General features: G+C 35.9%; 1 protein-coding gene across 1 annotated transcript; it reads right to left on the reverse strand.

Moving 5' to 3' along the window:
• Window positions 1-383: 383 nt before the first annotated feature.
• On the reverse strand, window positions 384-15322 carry LOC121421091 (BAG family molecular chaperone regulator 1-like). The gene is made up of 6 exons (XM_041615705.1): window positions 15079-15322; window positions 11440-11553; window positions 10639-10721; window positions 9654-9767; window positions 4270-4377; window positions 384-2589 (listed from the first exon to the last, which is right to left on the reverse strand). The coding sequence occupies exons 1-6, from the start codon at window positions 15131-15133 to the stop codon at window positions 2458-2460; spliced, it is 606 nt and encodes a 201-aa protein (XP_041471639.1). The 5' UTR covers window positions 15134-15322; the 3' UTR covers window positions 384-2457.
• Between the last annotated feature and the right edge of the window lie 192 nt (window positions 15323-15514).

Below are 15514 nucleotides of genomic sequence, written 5' to 3' on the forward strand. Positions count from 1 at the left end.
GGCAAGGAAACAAGTTTAAAAAGGTAAAAGATATCTTCATATCAATTTTACTTGCTAATTTCCACGTGTTCTTCATGATTAAGGTCTACTTTTATTCACATAACTATTTTAAAGTTCTGCGCAAATCATTTTTCACCAACTTTTAAAAAGTAAGTGGTGCTCACTCAAGCGGAAATATTTTTCGACAGTTATATCGTCATTTGCTTAAATGGATCTGTACCAATGCTAATATGTGGGTTAATTGTCAAGATATTAAAAATATATAATTTTACAGGATTTTTTCTAAGTGTAAACTTTTTTTTGATACGCACTGTATAGCACAGTTACTATTTACATATACTCAACTGTGCTTTGATACTTGGTATCATATTATTACCCCGGCTGTAGCTAAGCCGCCATATTAATAGGCGCTAAAGCATTCAAGGAATAAATCCTACCGGGTACCCATTCACCTCATCTGGGTCGAGTACAGCACAATGAGGATACATTTCTTGCCGAAGGAAATTATGCCATGGCTGGGATTCGAACCCACGACCCTCTGCTTCAAAGTCCCGAGACTAATCCACTGGGCCACAATGTTCCATGTGAGAAGGGCCTGTAGAGCACCGAAGTGTGATGTCAGTTGCCATGGTGTTATGGCGGGCTGGTTCTAAACGAGTCGCAACTGACGATTGTCTGAACACATTTGTATGACTTTGGCTCATCTGAAAAATGGGATGCAAGCAATCAAATTCCGATAGCAGCCATTTTCTCCTATGAGAAACACATGCTTTCATTAGGCAGGTTCATTTGTTAGAACCAGGCTGCCATGACACCATGGCAACTGACGTCATTGCTTCGGTACTCTATTGACCTCAAGCCAACTAGAGAACTATCTCCTATTTAAAGAGATAATATAGACAGCAGAAAATAAGTTTCAATCTGAATCACAAGCGTCAAAAGTTGATCTTTGATGACAACTAATGGAATCAAGTGACTTGGATAAAATGAGTTAGGAGATGAAGAAGAGGCAGTGGGCAGCACTTAAAGGTAAGCATAGCCCGGTTTCCTATATCCACTCTCTAAAGATAAGGAAACCAAGAAAAGGCACCCTTTGTGCCGAGTAATTCAATAACGTCAGTTTCTTAAAAGGAAAACAGAGAAAAGTTAATGGTCCTTAGCCCTTTATGCATTTGAGTGCCCTTTTCTTCTATAACACTACATGACAATGAATACAATGATTACATCTACAATAACTTTCAATGTCCATGGTCTACGTAACCCAAAACCTTGATTGCTTTGTTATACATTTTAAAACTTGACATCATTCACTTGCAAGAAACATATTTGTCAGATCCTGACTATATATCATTCAAATTATTATGGAAATGATCAGTATTCTCCCTCCCAATTTCTGTCCTCCCGGGCAACGGGAGTGGCAATACCTTTTTCATTTCAGTTTGCATCAAACATTTCACAAGTTCATAATAATCCTTAAAGACTTTTTGTATCAGCTGTTTGCTACACTTATAATTATTCACTTCAAGTACGTCATATTTACGTTCCAAACTATCACAAAGATCAGGGATCTCTTTTCCAAATTTTGTATAACTTAAAACCAGGAGCAGTATTTTCAATAGTGATCATGACTGTATTGTGTATCATAGGGCTGGGGATCAATTTTTTCAGAAGAAAAGAACAAAGTTTTTAATCATTTTCTTCATTGAGTGATTCTCGGTTACACCTTAATAATTTTGTGAGTAGCGATATGTGGTGGAAATATAAGGATAACAAACAAAGTTCAAGGCTGGAATGGATTATGTTGTCAAAAGTTTTGATGTTTTAGAATCGAGGATATTGCCCTCTCATCATTCATATCACGATGCAGTTAAAATTACTGACTAAACTTGCCATGTTTTACAAAGCAAGATGTTATTTATGCTCAGATGATCTAATTTGTTGTGATTTCAAGATGCAATGTAATCTGTGGAGGACACTCTAGTCTAATCTGATCTTGAATCCATTATTCCAGGTGGCAAAATACAAGGATAAACAAAATGTGCCAGCCAAAATCTCGATCCGTGGCCATCCGTGGGTAATGCAAGGAAACAGTTCTCAAATATGGATGTAGCGCCTTTAGAGCAAAATTTTTGCTAATTTTGGAGAAAGGCATCTGATTTACAAATTTGCACTTGGGTCTCCTCATCCATAAGATCGTAATAGACTGTCATATGACTGATCACCTGACAATGTCACCTGACATTCTCCTCCTTGAGATATATATACACTTAAAATATGATGCAGCCCTGAGAATATACAGACAAACCTGATTTAGTGACCATGTGTTTAGAAGGACCACCTTATTCCTTCCATTTAAACATGAATAAAAAGAACCTGACCACCTGGTCATAAAGACCAACTGTCTTTGGATGTTCTTGGATTCACTTTACACTATACATGTAGACCCATTAGTGTAGATCAGCTGTTACTGGTGTTTTGTAGTTTGTCAATGGTTGAACTCAAGGAATCATTGGAGTCTAGTTGACTTTGAATATCTTTAATGACATCCTTTCTCTTCCTGCGTATTGATTGGTTACATGTTCCTAGATCCTAGATAGGAGAGAGAGAGAGGATTAAATGTAAGTTAGACAACATAAAAGACATTATTACAAAAAATACATAAACTTTTGACACTAATAATATGACACTCATTCAAACTTGCTAATATTTCTTATTTTTTGTGCGTTTCAGAATATAATATTTGTAGAGTGTCAGACAGTGCTTTATAAATGTCTATTAATATATGTCATTCAATTGTAAGGTTTGTTTCTACCCCATCTATAACTAAATTAGAAAAGTAGCTAGTTTGAACATTATTTTGTGTAATTGGGTGATGGGAGGTATATTGGAGACAATCCACAAGGACGAGTTTCACATACGTGTGTCTACATCAAAATTTTCCATGTCGCCTCATCTTCACAGCAAATATCAAAATTAGGCTGAGCAGAAAATAATTTGTATATCAAAATATAATCCTTGGCCACATGGGCAAATCCCACTGGATTGATCTTATACTCCTAACAAGTGGAATGCCTCTGGCCGTCTCACCTGCATCACGCGGTTCAATATAGCAGCAGTGCTGACTTTGAATACTACTCTAACTCGCACAAGATGTTCAGTGATACATGGTTACTCTTATGTCCACTTTTTATGAACTAGACCAATAAACTTACAGAGATATGATGGTTATTCAACAAAAAACCCCAACATGGCCAAAGTTCATTGACCGTACATGACCTATAACCTTGATCATGTGACCTGAAACTCGCACAGGATGTTCAGTGATACTTGATTACTCTTATGTACAAGTTTCATGAATCAGATCCATAAACTTTCAAAGTTTTGATGGTAATTCAACTGATATACCCAATTCGGCCAAAGTTCATTGACCTTTGACCTTGGTCATGTGACCTGAAATGCGCACAGGATGTTCAGTGATATTTGATTACTCATATGTCCAAGTTTAATGAACTAGACTAATAAAGTTTCAAAGTTATGATGGTAATTCAACAGATACCCCCGATTCGGCCAAAGTTCATTGACCCTAAATGACCTTTGACCTTAATCATTAGGCCTGAAACTTGCACAAAATATTCAGTGATGCTTGATTACTATTATGTCCGAGTTTCATGAATCAGATCCATAAACTTTCAAAGTTATGATGGGAATTCAACAGATATCCCCAATTCGGCCAAAGTTCATTGACCCTAAATGACCTTTGACCTTGGTCATGTGACGTGAAACTCATGCAGGATGTTCAGTGATACTTGATTGACCTTATGTCCAAGTTTCATGAACTAGGTCCATATATTTTCTAAGTTATGATGACATTTCAAAAACTTAACCTCAGGTTAAGATTTCAATGTTGATTCCTCCAACATGGTCTAAGTTCATTGACCCTAAATGACCTTTGACCTTGGTCATGTGACATGAAACTTTAATAGGATGTTCAGTAATACTTGATTAACCTTATGGCCAAGTTTCATGAACTAGGTCCATATACTTTCTAAGTTATGATGTCATTTCAAAAACTTAACCTCAGGTTAAGATTTGATGTTGACGCCGCCGCCGCCGTCGGAAAAGCGGCGCCTATAGTCTCACTCTGCTTCGCAGGTGAGACAAAAATTGCTTTAATTTCTTACAATTTCCTATTTACCCGAGCTCTTACTAAAATTGCATATACTTTTAAAATAAAAAAAAATATTTTCTTTCTTAAAAATACATGCTTACCAAGGAATCTAATTTCTCAAGAAATCGCACATACTCCTCATGACAAGATGCTAATCTCTTACACAGCCTGGACAAAGAATCTTTTTCTAAATCCTTCTGTAGATAACCCTGTTGAAAAAAAAGGTAAGTGCATTGATTCAAGACTACAACTGACTCTATATATATATATATATATATTTGTGGGGAAATTGTGGTCTAGTGGTTATGACTCTTGACTTTCAATCTGAAGATTCCATTCCCAATCATGGCATGCTTTCCTTCTGCAAGAATTTTACCCATTTTATGCTGCACTCAACCCAGGTGAGGTGATGGGTACCTGGTAGGTAGAAATTCCTCGAAAGCTTTAGTGTCTACATGGGTAATGCAGCTAAAGCCAGAGTAATAGTTGGGCTTTGTATCCTAAGGCAAAAAGTGCTATATAAATCTAGCATTTTGTTTTTAACTGTTGCTATACATATATGCATGATTCAATGAGACATACAATGCTTTTTTACTGAAATATGCCATAAAAAGAACATTAACAAACATGGAGGCCCACATTCAAAACAGTTTAAATCTGTACTCTATTTTGTTAAGCGCATTAGAATAAAGTGTAAAGTGCATATTGCTTGCATTTGCATAGATTGGCTCAAATTCAGTGTGTGTGCATGCCAAAACATAAGAGGATTCAAGCTTGTAGGGCTAAAGCCAGGGTAATTATGCTGCATATACTGTAGAGCGCTTAGAGACTTCTGACAAAGTAAGTATTAAGTGCTATATAAGCAAGTATAATCATTATTATTTCATGCATTAAATCCTCAGTGAATTTCATTGACAGCTGTTAATAGCTACTGAAATCCTTGTATGTAATACACTCAGAGAAAGTATGTCAGTGAAACAGTTCAAAGAGACTTAATCTTCCTTGGTGCATTTTAACACTCAATATGCATTGCTATTATTCAATGCTGAGATACAAACATTAATTGGGAAAGTTGAAGTGGAATAACCTTGACCCGGGGGTCTCTCCTCTAACGAAGAGTGCAATGGGTTCTTAACATGCCAAGGTGGTGATTCTCATCTACAAGGGCCCTCCATTTAATATCCTATCACAGAATACTTAGCACCAGATTGTCTGTGTCAATGAAACAAGGGAGGAGGACATTATCAGTAGTTTCAGTCATTCACATACAGTGTAGGGTGAAATCAAACCCACAATCTTTGGTTTGATAAGCAACTTGCTCCCATTGAAAATGGAGTTCAGCACAAGGTCATATGTGTACAATTCTTGACAAAACTTGAATGTCAATCGGCTGAGCTTGTCATTGGGGCGCTTTTGCATTTTAAAAAGTGAAATTGAAAGATTTTGTGCCTATTTTGGGTGAATGTTGTGTGAAAATTTTCAATTAAAACATGAAGGTTTTCATAATATCAAAGGTTTCATATAGCCTAATCTGTTTAAATTGGTATTGGCTTTATTTAGCCTCTTCTTTCTGCAAGGTTGGTACACATTATAACCCTCCTGAACCTCATACAACAAATATGAGGGCGACTTTGATAGCTCATGTGCTCAAGTTTAATAATGAACCATGGAAACATGATATCACTATTCAATATCATGCATTAGATATCACATCCCTAGTTAATGTCATCCTGAGTGGTCAAGTTAAAAATTAACAAGTGTCGCTAAGGCCAGCACATAATACGCCCTCCTGTAATGCGGAAAATGGAGTTACTGGTCATGAAAGAAAAATGGAAGACGGCGAACTTCACCTTTGACCTTCTGACCTCAAAATGAATGGAATTCCTGGGATCTATGCTAGTATCATACATGTACACAACAAATTATATGAGCCTAGATTAAAAGGACAAGTCCACCAACAAAAACTTGATTTGAATAAAAAGAGAAAAATTCAACAAGCATAACACTGAAAATTTCATCAAAATTGGATGTAAAATAAAGTTATGACATTTTAAATTTTCGCTTCATTTCACAAAACAGTTATATGCAGGGCTCGACACTAGCGGCGGTCCGACGGTCCCGGACCGGTAAAAATCGCTGTCGGGCCGGTAGATTTTCAGAAATAGGAAGATTTACTGGTCCGACATGACCAGTAAAAAATATCATTGTCGGGCCAGTAATTTTTCCAAAAATAGCAAGATTTTAAGGGTCTGACATGACCAGTAATAGAAGCCATTGTTGGGCCAATAACTTTTCCAGAAATGGTCAAATTCACTGCAAACCATTCCCCCTGATAAATTCTGTCATTCACACACAGAATACACACAGAATACACACAGAATGAATCACACGTAATTGCTACTAGAGCAGATACAGTACACTGTATAGCCAGCCACACAACTCACGTGGTAAATTCTTTACTGGCTGCGCGAACGAAGCTTGGCTAAACTCTGGCAGAAAACTCTCACAGAACTGTCAAAATTCGCGGTTCATACTCATGAAAGGCTCTTATAATGTCCATATTTCCTAAAAATTGGAGTAACTCTGTCATTTGTAAGCAGTAAAAGGATAAATTTTCACTTCTGTTTGGTTCAAACAGATCAGGTTTCGGGTGATATCGTCTGAATACAAGTTAGCCCCACATATGCATTTATGTGTGTGTTGATACACTTGGTTTCTGACTTTCTTTCGTAGCTACCGTATTTTAATTGAGCCAAAAAGAAATTGATAAATTATTTATGATGATAGTTTTAGCTTTTTTCCTCTGTTTTATTCCTATCTTTCTTTCCTTCTTTCTTTTCAATCTTTCTTTGTTTCTTCCCTAATTTTTTTGGTTACTGTCTTTCTTTTTTATTTTCCTTTTTTTCTTTCATTTGTTCTTTCATTCTTTCTATCCTTTTAAAAAATATTTTTCTCTATTTCTTTTTTTTCTCTTTCTTTCTTTCTTTCTTTCTTCCTTCCTTCCTTCCTTCCTTTCTTTCTTTCTTTCCTTCCTTCCTTCCTTTCTTCCTTCTTCCTTTCTTTCTTTTTGATATTTTTCTTTCTTTAATTCTTGAGTCCATCCATCCTATATTCATCTCTTCTTCCTTTCTTTCCTTCCTTTTACCCTTTTCTTTCCTTCATTCTTCATTACTTTCTTTGTTTCTTTCTTCCTTCCACCAATCGTTTATTTACCTTTTTTTATTTCTTTTTTTCTTCCTTTCATCTATTCTTGTACCTTTTCTTTTTTTTTATATTGCTTGCGTCTTTCCTTCTTTCCCTTCCTTCCTCTATTTCTTTCTTTCTTTCCTTCTAACTATCATTTTACCTTTCCTTTATTTCTTCCTTAATTCCTTCTTTCAATCCTTCCTTCCTCTTTCTTTCTTCTGTTCTTCTTTCCATCTCTCCTTTAACCCTTTCTTTTTTTATTGCTTCTTCTTTCTTTCCTTTTAATACTACTTTCCGGATTTGTTCTTTCTTTCAGTATTGCTTGCTTCATTTCTTTCCTTCATTTCTTTTTTCCTTTCTTCCTTTCTTTCTTTCTTATTTTTGTTCCTTCTTATTCCTTCCTTCCTTTCCTTCTTTAGTTCTTTCTTTTTTCCTTCCTTCACATCTATCCTTTCTTTACCTTTTCTTTTTTTACTTCCTTCCTTCCTTTTTTATTCTTTCTTTCTTTTCCTCCCTTTCCTTCCTTCATTCCTTTCTCTTATTCTTTCCTTTCTTTCTTTCTTTCTTTCTTTCTTTCTTTCCTTCCTTTCTTCCTTCCTTTCTTTCTTTTTGATTTTTTTCTTTCTTTAATTCTTGAGTCCATCCATCCTATATTCATCTCTTCTTCCTTTCTTTCCTTCCTTTTACCCTTTTCTTTCCTTCATTCTTCATTACTTTCTTTGTTTCTTTCTTCCTTCCACCAATCGTTTATTTACCTTTTTTATTTCTTGTTTTCTTTGTCTCAGTCTTTCTTTTTTTCTTCCTTTCATCTATTCTTGTACCTTTTCTTTTTTTTATATTGCTTGCGTCTTTCCTTCTTTCCCTTCCTTCCTCTATTTCTTTCTTTCTTTCCTTCTAACTATCATTTTACCTTTCCTTTATTTCTTCCTTAATTCCTTCTTTCAATCCTTCCTTCCTCTTTCTTCTGTTCTTCTTTCCATCTCTCCTTTAACCCTTTCTTTTTTTATTGCTTCTTCTTTCTTTCCTTTTAATACTACTTTCCGGATTTGTTCTTTCTTTCAGTATTGCTTGCTTCATTTCTTTCCTTCATTTCTTTTTTCCTTTCTTCCTTATTTTTGTTCCTTCTTATTCCTTCCTTCCTTTCCTTCTTTAGTTCTTTCTTTTTTCCTTCCTTCACATCTATCCTTTCTTTACCTTTTCTTTTTTTACTTCCTTCCTTCCTTTTTTATTCTTTCTTTCTTTTCCTCCCTTTCCTTCCTTCATTCCTTTCTCTTATTCTTTCTTCTTTTCCTTCCTTCCTTTAATTCCTTATCCTTCCTTCCTTTCTTTCCTTCTTCGTTTCTGTCTTGCTTTCCTTTTGTCCTCCATTCCTTCATTTTATTGCGGGGGGGGGGGAGGGGGTAACGAAAGGCTAGACAAATAAACTTGCGCCTTTTTTTTAATGTTTTCTTTATTTTGGGGGACCAGTAGATTTTAGGTTCGGACCAGTAAAAATTTGAAAAACTGGGTATCTACTGGTCTGACATGAATAGCTTGGACCAGTAGAAAAAATGGGTTAGTGTGGAGCCCTGTTATATGCACAACTCGGTCGGTATGCAAATGAAAGAACTGATGACATCACTCACTATTTCTTTTGTATTTTATTATATGAAATCTGAAATATTTTTATTTTCTCATCATTGTCATGAGAAATGAAGTTTCGTTCCTCCCTGAACATGTGGAATTCCATTATTTTAACATTTTGTGCTTCAGGCAAGAGGTCCTAATCGTCAAATTCGTAAAATTTGAAATTGTATAATTGGAATTGTATAATTCAAACAATAAAAAACAAAAGAAATAGTGAGTGAGTGACATCATCGACTCTCTCATTTGGATGTAACTGGCTAGTTCATATAACTATTTTGTTAAAAATAAGCGAAACTTTGAAATGTCATAACTTTTTTATTTTACGTCCGATTTTGATGAAATTTTCAGCATTGTGCTTGTCTGATTTTTCTCTATTGATTCATATCAACATTTTTTCTGAGGTGGACTTGACCTTTAAATCGTGTTAACAAGGACTTCAGAAGGGCAAGATGAAAACACTTTACAATGATCTTGACTTCAGACCTCAAAATCAATAGGCTTCCTGGGATCGATGCTAGTATCATAAACACCAAATTATATGAGCATAGGTTAAGTTAAACTAAAATTATTACATTTACAAGGAAAAGTTAACAGACGAACGGACACTGAACGTGATACTAACGTCCTGACCCATCGCCGGGCGGGCATATAAAAAGATAAATTGTTGACTTACATTTTGCACACCGGTTATTTCTTCTGATATTTCAATCTGTTTCTTTGCTAATGCTACAATCCTTTTCTCCACCTCAACAATCTGCTTGTAGTTATCATCCTCCTCTGGATTGAACTGTCAATGATTAATGTCAAATTGTAACAAAATGAGGGAATAGTCTGGGAATTATGACTGCTGATTCATGCTGACCAAAATTCTTACTGGACATATAAAAAAAATCTTGATTTCTTAGAAATGACATATACTATTTACACAGTCGTTCTTTTTCATTCTAAAACTAAAGTACCGGTAATCATTTATAAACAACCCCCACCTCGTCCAACTTTTTGAGGAGACATTTGATAATGCTTTTTTGCCTCACCCAAATGAAATCCTTGATCTGCCCTTGTCCCTCATCAAAGCTTTCTCCATAACATTCATTGGTGTATTAATATCTAAAATTTTATGTACCAGAAATCAAATAAGAGTGATGACATAGATATCTAAAAATCTATAAGTTTACAAATATGCGTAGAATAAAAGTGATTTTTACATAACCATAGTGAAATGGGCATTACATTGTAAGAGGAATGTACCATCTTCCATATTATTGACAGCTATTATTTTGACTAGTGTTTTGTCACTCTGTTATAATAATAATAAAAATAATATGCAATTTTTTATATAGCACTTAATACAAATGTTTCTAAGCACTGCATACTATTACCCCGGCTTTAGCACGGCTACCCTGATCGGGCGCATCAAGCATTCAAGGAATTCCTTCCTACCGGGTACCCATTTACTACACCTGGGTCGAGAGTGGCAAATGTAGATAAAGTAGCCAAAGTACGCTACTGCTGTGGTGGGATTTGAACCCTGGACCCTGTTATATATTCAAATATTTGAATGTGTTTGTAACGGTTCAGCCTACATGTTGCAAGGCTAACAACTATCACTCAGGGTTATTTATTTGCAAGCTAGGTAGGACAGGAGATTATAATCATACCTTTTTACCGATGAGCATGAGCTTGCTTCCATGCTTGATACCAGCCTCTGTTACCTGTTGGTCATGGTTTGCAAGAGTTCTACCTAAAGATGAATTATCAAAGATGATTATCTCAAGAGTGCACAAATTAGGTCATGTCCAAAGGAAGTTAGGCAGGCTGACACCTACCCCATTTTTCAAGAATTGAAAAAAAAAAGAAAAAAATAAATGAAAGATAAAGCAGACACAAACAGGAAGAATATTGTAAAAGAGAGGTCTTGGGCAGTTAGACTCCCCCAATATTCCATTGAGGAAAACAAATGAAATCACTGTGGCACTGTTCCCGACGTAGATTAACAACAAAAGAGTAGTAAGCTTATTAATTGAACACCATATTTTTATGGCCATAATTCTCCCTTTTTGGTGTAGCAGTTGTGAGGGCAGGAGTCATTCCTATTAATACCATGGTCACATTTGCTCTACGGCGACCGTACGGCAAGTCGAAAACAGCCGTTTTATTAATTTTGATCCAAACCCCTATGTGTAGTTGATACAAAAAATGTTCAAACGGCTGTTTTCGACTCGCCGTACGGCCGCCGTAGACCAAATGTGACCATGGTATAAAGAGTGGACAACATCTGAGATTTTCTATTCATGGGTTCTCACAGCAGGTCCTGTATAATCATTCAGTATTGACACTCTATTTGCAATCCACGCCTACCCCCCCTCAGATGTTGTCTACTCTTTTAATGGAAGTGACTCCAAGTTTAATAGAGCCACACCCCTCTAAATACCCAGATTTCATCAATTAATTTTTCAAACCTCTATTAATGATCTTCTGACCAGCAACAGGAACTCCAGTTAATTCTTCCAGTTTCATACCAAGATCACCGATGGTAGCCTTAGTTCCAAGATTCAAAGAATGTTTATGTGGCCCTGCAATTAGAAAGTTATTTTAATATGAAACATTATTCATTTGAAGGTTTATGTCCAAAAAGTAAAACTTATTTTTCACCTTCTAACAACCTAGTTATTCCTCTCTGAAAACAGATCAAATTTGCTACTGGCAATGCCTTTTTATACTTTTTACAATCTTACTATCATGAGTGCTTTATGTGTATTCTAGAAGTTGTCCGGGGGGGGGGGGGTACTCACAAAATAAGGCATACAGGGATGTGAATGATGCTGCAATCCTTTTTGGAAGAAATCCTTAAACATGGGGTATGGTTTTATGATGGAAAATCCTTAAACATGGCACCAATTTATAGATACTGGCCCTAAACATGGCTCCATATTCTCCTCCAAAGTCTTAGGTGCAAATATTCCTGCAAATCTGGGATCAAAATGTTGGAAACCATCCACTGTAGTATATCCTATACAATAACAGTAAGAGGGAGAGCTGGTTATTCTCTGGTTTATTCTTTTATCAGAGATGGAAGTTTTCAAAAATTTCCTGAGTTTGGGATTTTTCTGTACATTGCAAGTTTACCATCAATTTCATTATTTTCAGGAATTGCCTTCCTATATAGATGTTTTGGTTTGGTGCTTTTTGAGGGCAGTTTTATGCATTTCAGGAGTTTTTTCGCGACTTACATCTTTGCTGTGAGTCTTTTTTCCTCCCATCAGTCCCAAGTACAGGGAAAGAGAAAACAAAATGAATTTTTGAATGGAAATTCAAAGCTATCTATTGGATGAATTCTTAAACCCACCCTTAAACATAGGCCCTATTTGGATGAAACTCCCTAATGGTTATCTTTTTAGCCAAAATGACCTTTAAATTTAAATTATGGGTATGGGTTTTGAGCCTTCAACTGCACCCCTCACGTTGAGATCTACGATCTTATCCAAAACATGTGCTACAGATCTAACCGACTGAGCTATGCTTCCTCCCTGATATTGTTGGGATCGTTCATTTCCAGTTGAGCGCATCTCATGTTCAATGTGCAACATAATCAAGAAATACTTTATTAAAATTTTCAAAGAAAGCACGGTCGACTCCTGTAAAAAACGTGTTTATAACGTTCAGCAAAAAAAAAAACACCATACAAAACTAGGATGTTTAAACATGCTAAATCATTTATTTACTTTTATTTCATTTTCAAAATGACAACTATTATTTTTTTGCTGAGATTAATTTTTATCAGAGAAAACTAATTGATGAATTTGTGTTGTAACTTTAGATGATGAAAAAAAAATCAGCAGTAACAAAATAATTATTAGGCCTAATAGCTTACAAATACATCACAATCATTACAAATTATGAAGATATGTTCATTGTACCAAATTACCAATAATTTAAGAAAAGATTTTGGAAAGTCCATACGAAGAGGCGCATTTTAAATCATAGGGTAGGTCCTATTGGCCCCTATGTCATGTTAAGGCAATGTAGTCTCGACTCCTTAACTTTGAAATGTTGAATATACATATGTTCTAAAATCTTATGACTAACGTTTATGATCGTATTCATTTTCAACATTGTTCCGCGGATTGATTTCACACAATTTTCTATGTTTTTTATTATTGCAAGGCAATACTTTACCCACTTAGACATGTTTGCAACAATTTTCATATTTTGCTTCTATTCAATTACTCATCATGCAAAGGTATGTTTATGCTCTAAAAACTCACATTTGTATTTCTTGCATTAAATCTGACAAATAAAATAAATGAATTCAATTTTTCACATGCATCCTCTCATATTTTTCTTTTTAGTCTCAAACAATCAGACACGTTGATTTTGTTTACTCCACTCAAACCATATTTTTACCTCAACAAATAACATTTAAAGTATAATTTTGCAAAATTATCACTATAAATAAGCATTTTATAAAAAATCAGTATATTTAACTAAAACAAGGTTGAAATTACTTAGTTGCATCAATTTTTATGTCAGACAAGGGTCTCTTTCGTTGAAATATCAATGAAAGGTGTCTCTAAAAGGACACAATGTTCTAAATAAGGGAAATAATGAAAATTTCAATTTTATCCATTTTTTTTGTGAATCTATAAAGTTTTTAACTCCTTTTACCTCATAAAGTAAGCTCCATACATCAATCCTACAATCAGTAACAAATAAAACAATATTTTTCCAAAACTATCGATATCAAAAGCAGACTTGGAAGACAAAATTGCCTTTGTGAAACGCAAAGGACCGAGTGATTTGTCGCCAATCTTCCTATCTCAGAAGAATAGTCCTAGAACGTTCCTACGTATCGCTCATCTCATCATGCAACAGGCCCCTGCTGGGTTAGAGTGGAACCTATTTACAAGCTTGCATGAAGGGCAGTTAAGTATAATCTTGACGCAATGATGATGACTTATATTGTAAAATCCTGACAGATTTTAAAAGTCAGCATCATTGCTAGACCAAAAGCTTTGGTCTCTGTTAATGTTGGTTGTTCAGCTCAGCTGAACTCCGTTGGCTTCACTCACCAAATACAGAGACTGAAGTTCTAGTGCGATCTGTACAAGGGACTCAATGACCATATCATACGTTTAGCCTTAGTGTCTAAGTTTGGATAAAACATGGAAGTGAAGTTGCGTGACAGCAGATGTAAGTCACTGTTTTTGTTCCTTTTAACTTGATTTTTTCCCCAGTTTTTTTGGCAATTGATGCCAAGAGGAAATACTAATTTGCATTTTGGTCGCGTTAATTTTCAAAAGTTTGATTCATTAAAGACAAAAATTGAAGAGCCCTGAGCTGACGGGGGGATTTTGCATTGTAAGTCCCCTAATGACGGGTGGCTGCACGAAAGCGGGCGCTAATGCAGTTTCGCACCGGCCGGTTACCAGCATACCTCATCACTAATATTTGTTCCCAAATGTCATGACAAGTCTCTCAGTCACATTTCGATGTCAATATATCCACCACATTTCAAAATATCGTGATCGGGAATGGCTGTATTTCGGCTTCAATCTCAACGTTGTTGATCGACTCGGCGTAGACATCGCTTCGCGGATCGCTTGGATTCACCGTGCACCGTAATGTTGATATGAACTGAAGTTAGCAACCAAATCATGCGAAAATGTGGCGAACAATCTGCCAGCATGCCGCATGCGAATCTATGTTCGCATGATTTGGTTGCTAACTTCAGTTCATATATCAACATTACGGTGCACGGTGAATCCAAGCGATCCGCGAAGCGATGTCGATCAACGACGTTGAGATCGAAGCCGAAATACAGCCATTCCCGATCACAATATTTTGAAAAGTGGTGGATATATTGACATCGAAATGTGACTGAGAGACTTGTCATGACATTTGGTAACATGTGTTGGTGATTAGGTGTGCTGGTAATCGGCCGGTGCGAAACTGCATTAGCGCCCGAAAGCGAGCCATCTGTCATCTGTGTAATGAGGAGAAATTAAAAAAAAAAAAATAAAAACTCCTTGAAACAGACGGCTGCCAGCTGTCTACATTATTGCGTCCTCAAGAGTCAAGATTAAGTTTAAATTAGTTACCATGTGAAACGATGATTTCCAGAACATGGCTTTCTTCCTGAGAATGAGAACACATGACGTTAATTTCTCCTTTTTTGGCAGTTGTATTTGTAACGATCTCACTTCTCAGTTCTCACTTTTCAGCTCAGACTAGACTAGACCGACAGACGTAGACATCTGTGACTCAGACTCATCGCTCATGCTCAGTCAGTCGGACATCAAGTTCAAGCTCACGATCCGACATCGACGACACGATCACGTCGTCATGATATGACTCAGGCGCTGTGCAGCGCAGACGGAGGGTACGGTACGTACGTACCCAATGCAGAGAAATCCGAATATTAGTATTTTTCCAGGTCAATGAATTAAAAAACAATGGATGAAGAAATTACATATGATTCTATATTATTTGAGTCAAGCTATCATTATTATTTAATGTTTTATTGATTTTTCATTC

Source organism: Lytechinus variegatus, chromosome 9, assembly GCF_018143015.1.
Source record: "Lytechinus variegatus isolate NC3 chromosome 9, Lvar_3.0, whole genome shotgun sequence".
Lineage (NCBI taxonomy): Eukaryota > Metazoa > Echinodermata > Echinoidea > Temnopleuroida > Toxopneustidae > Lytechinus > Lytechinus variegatus.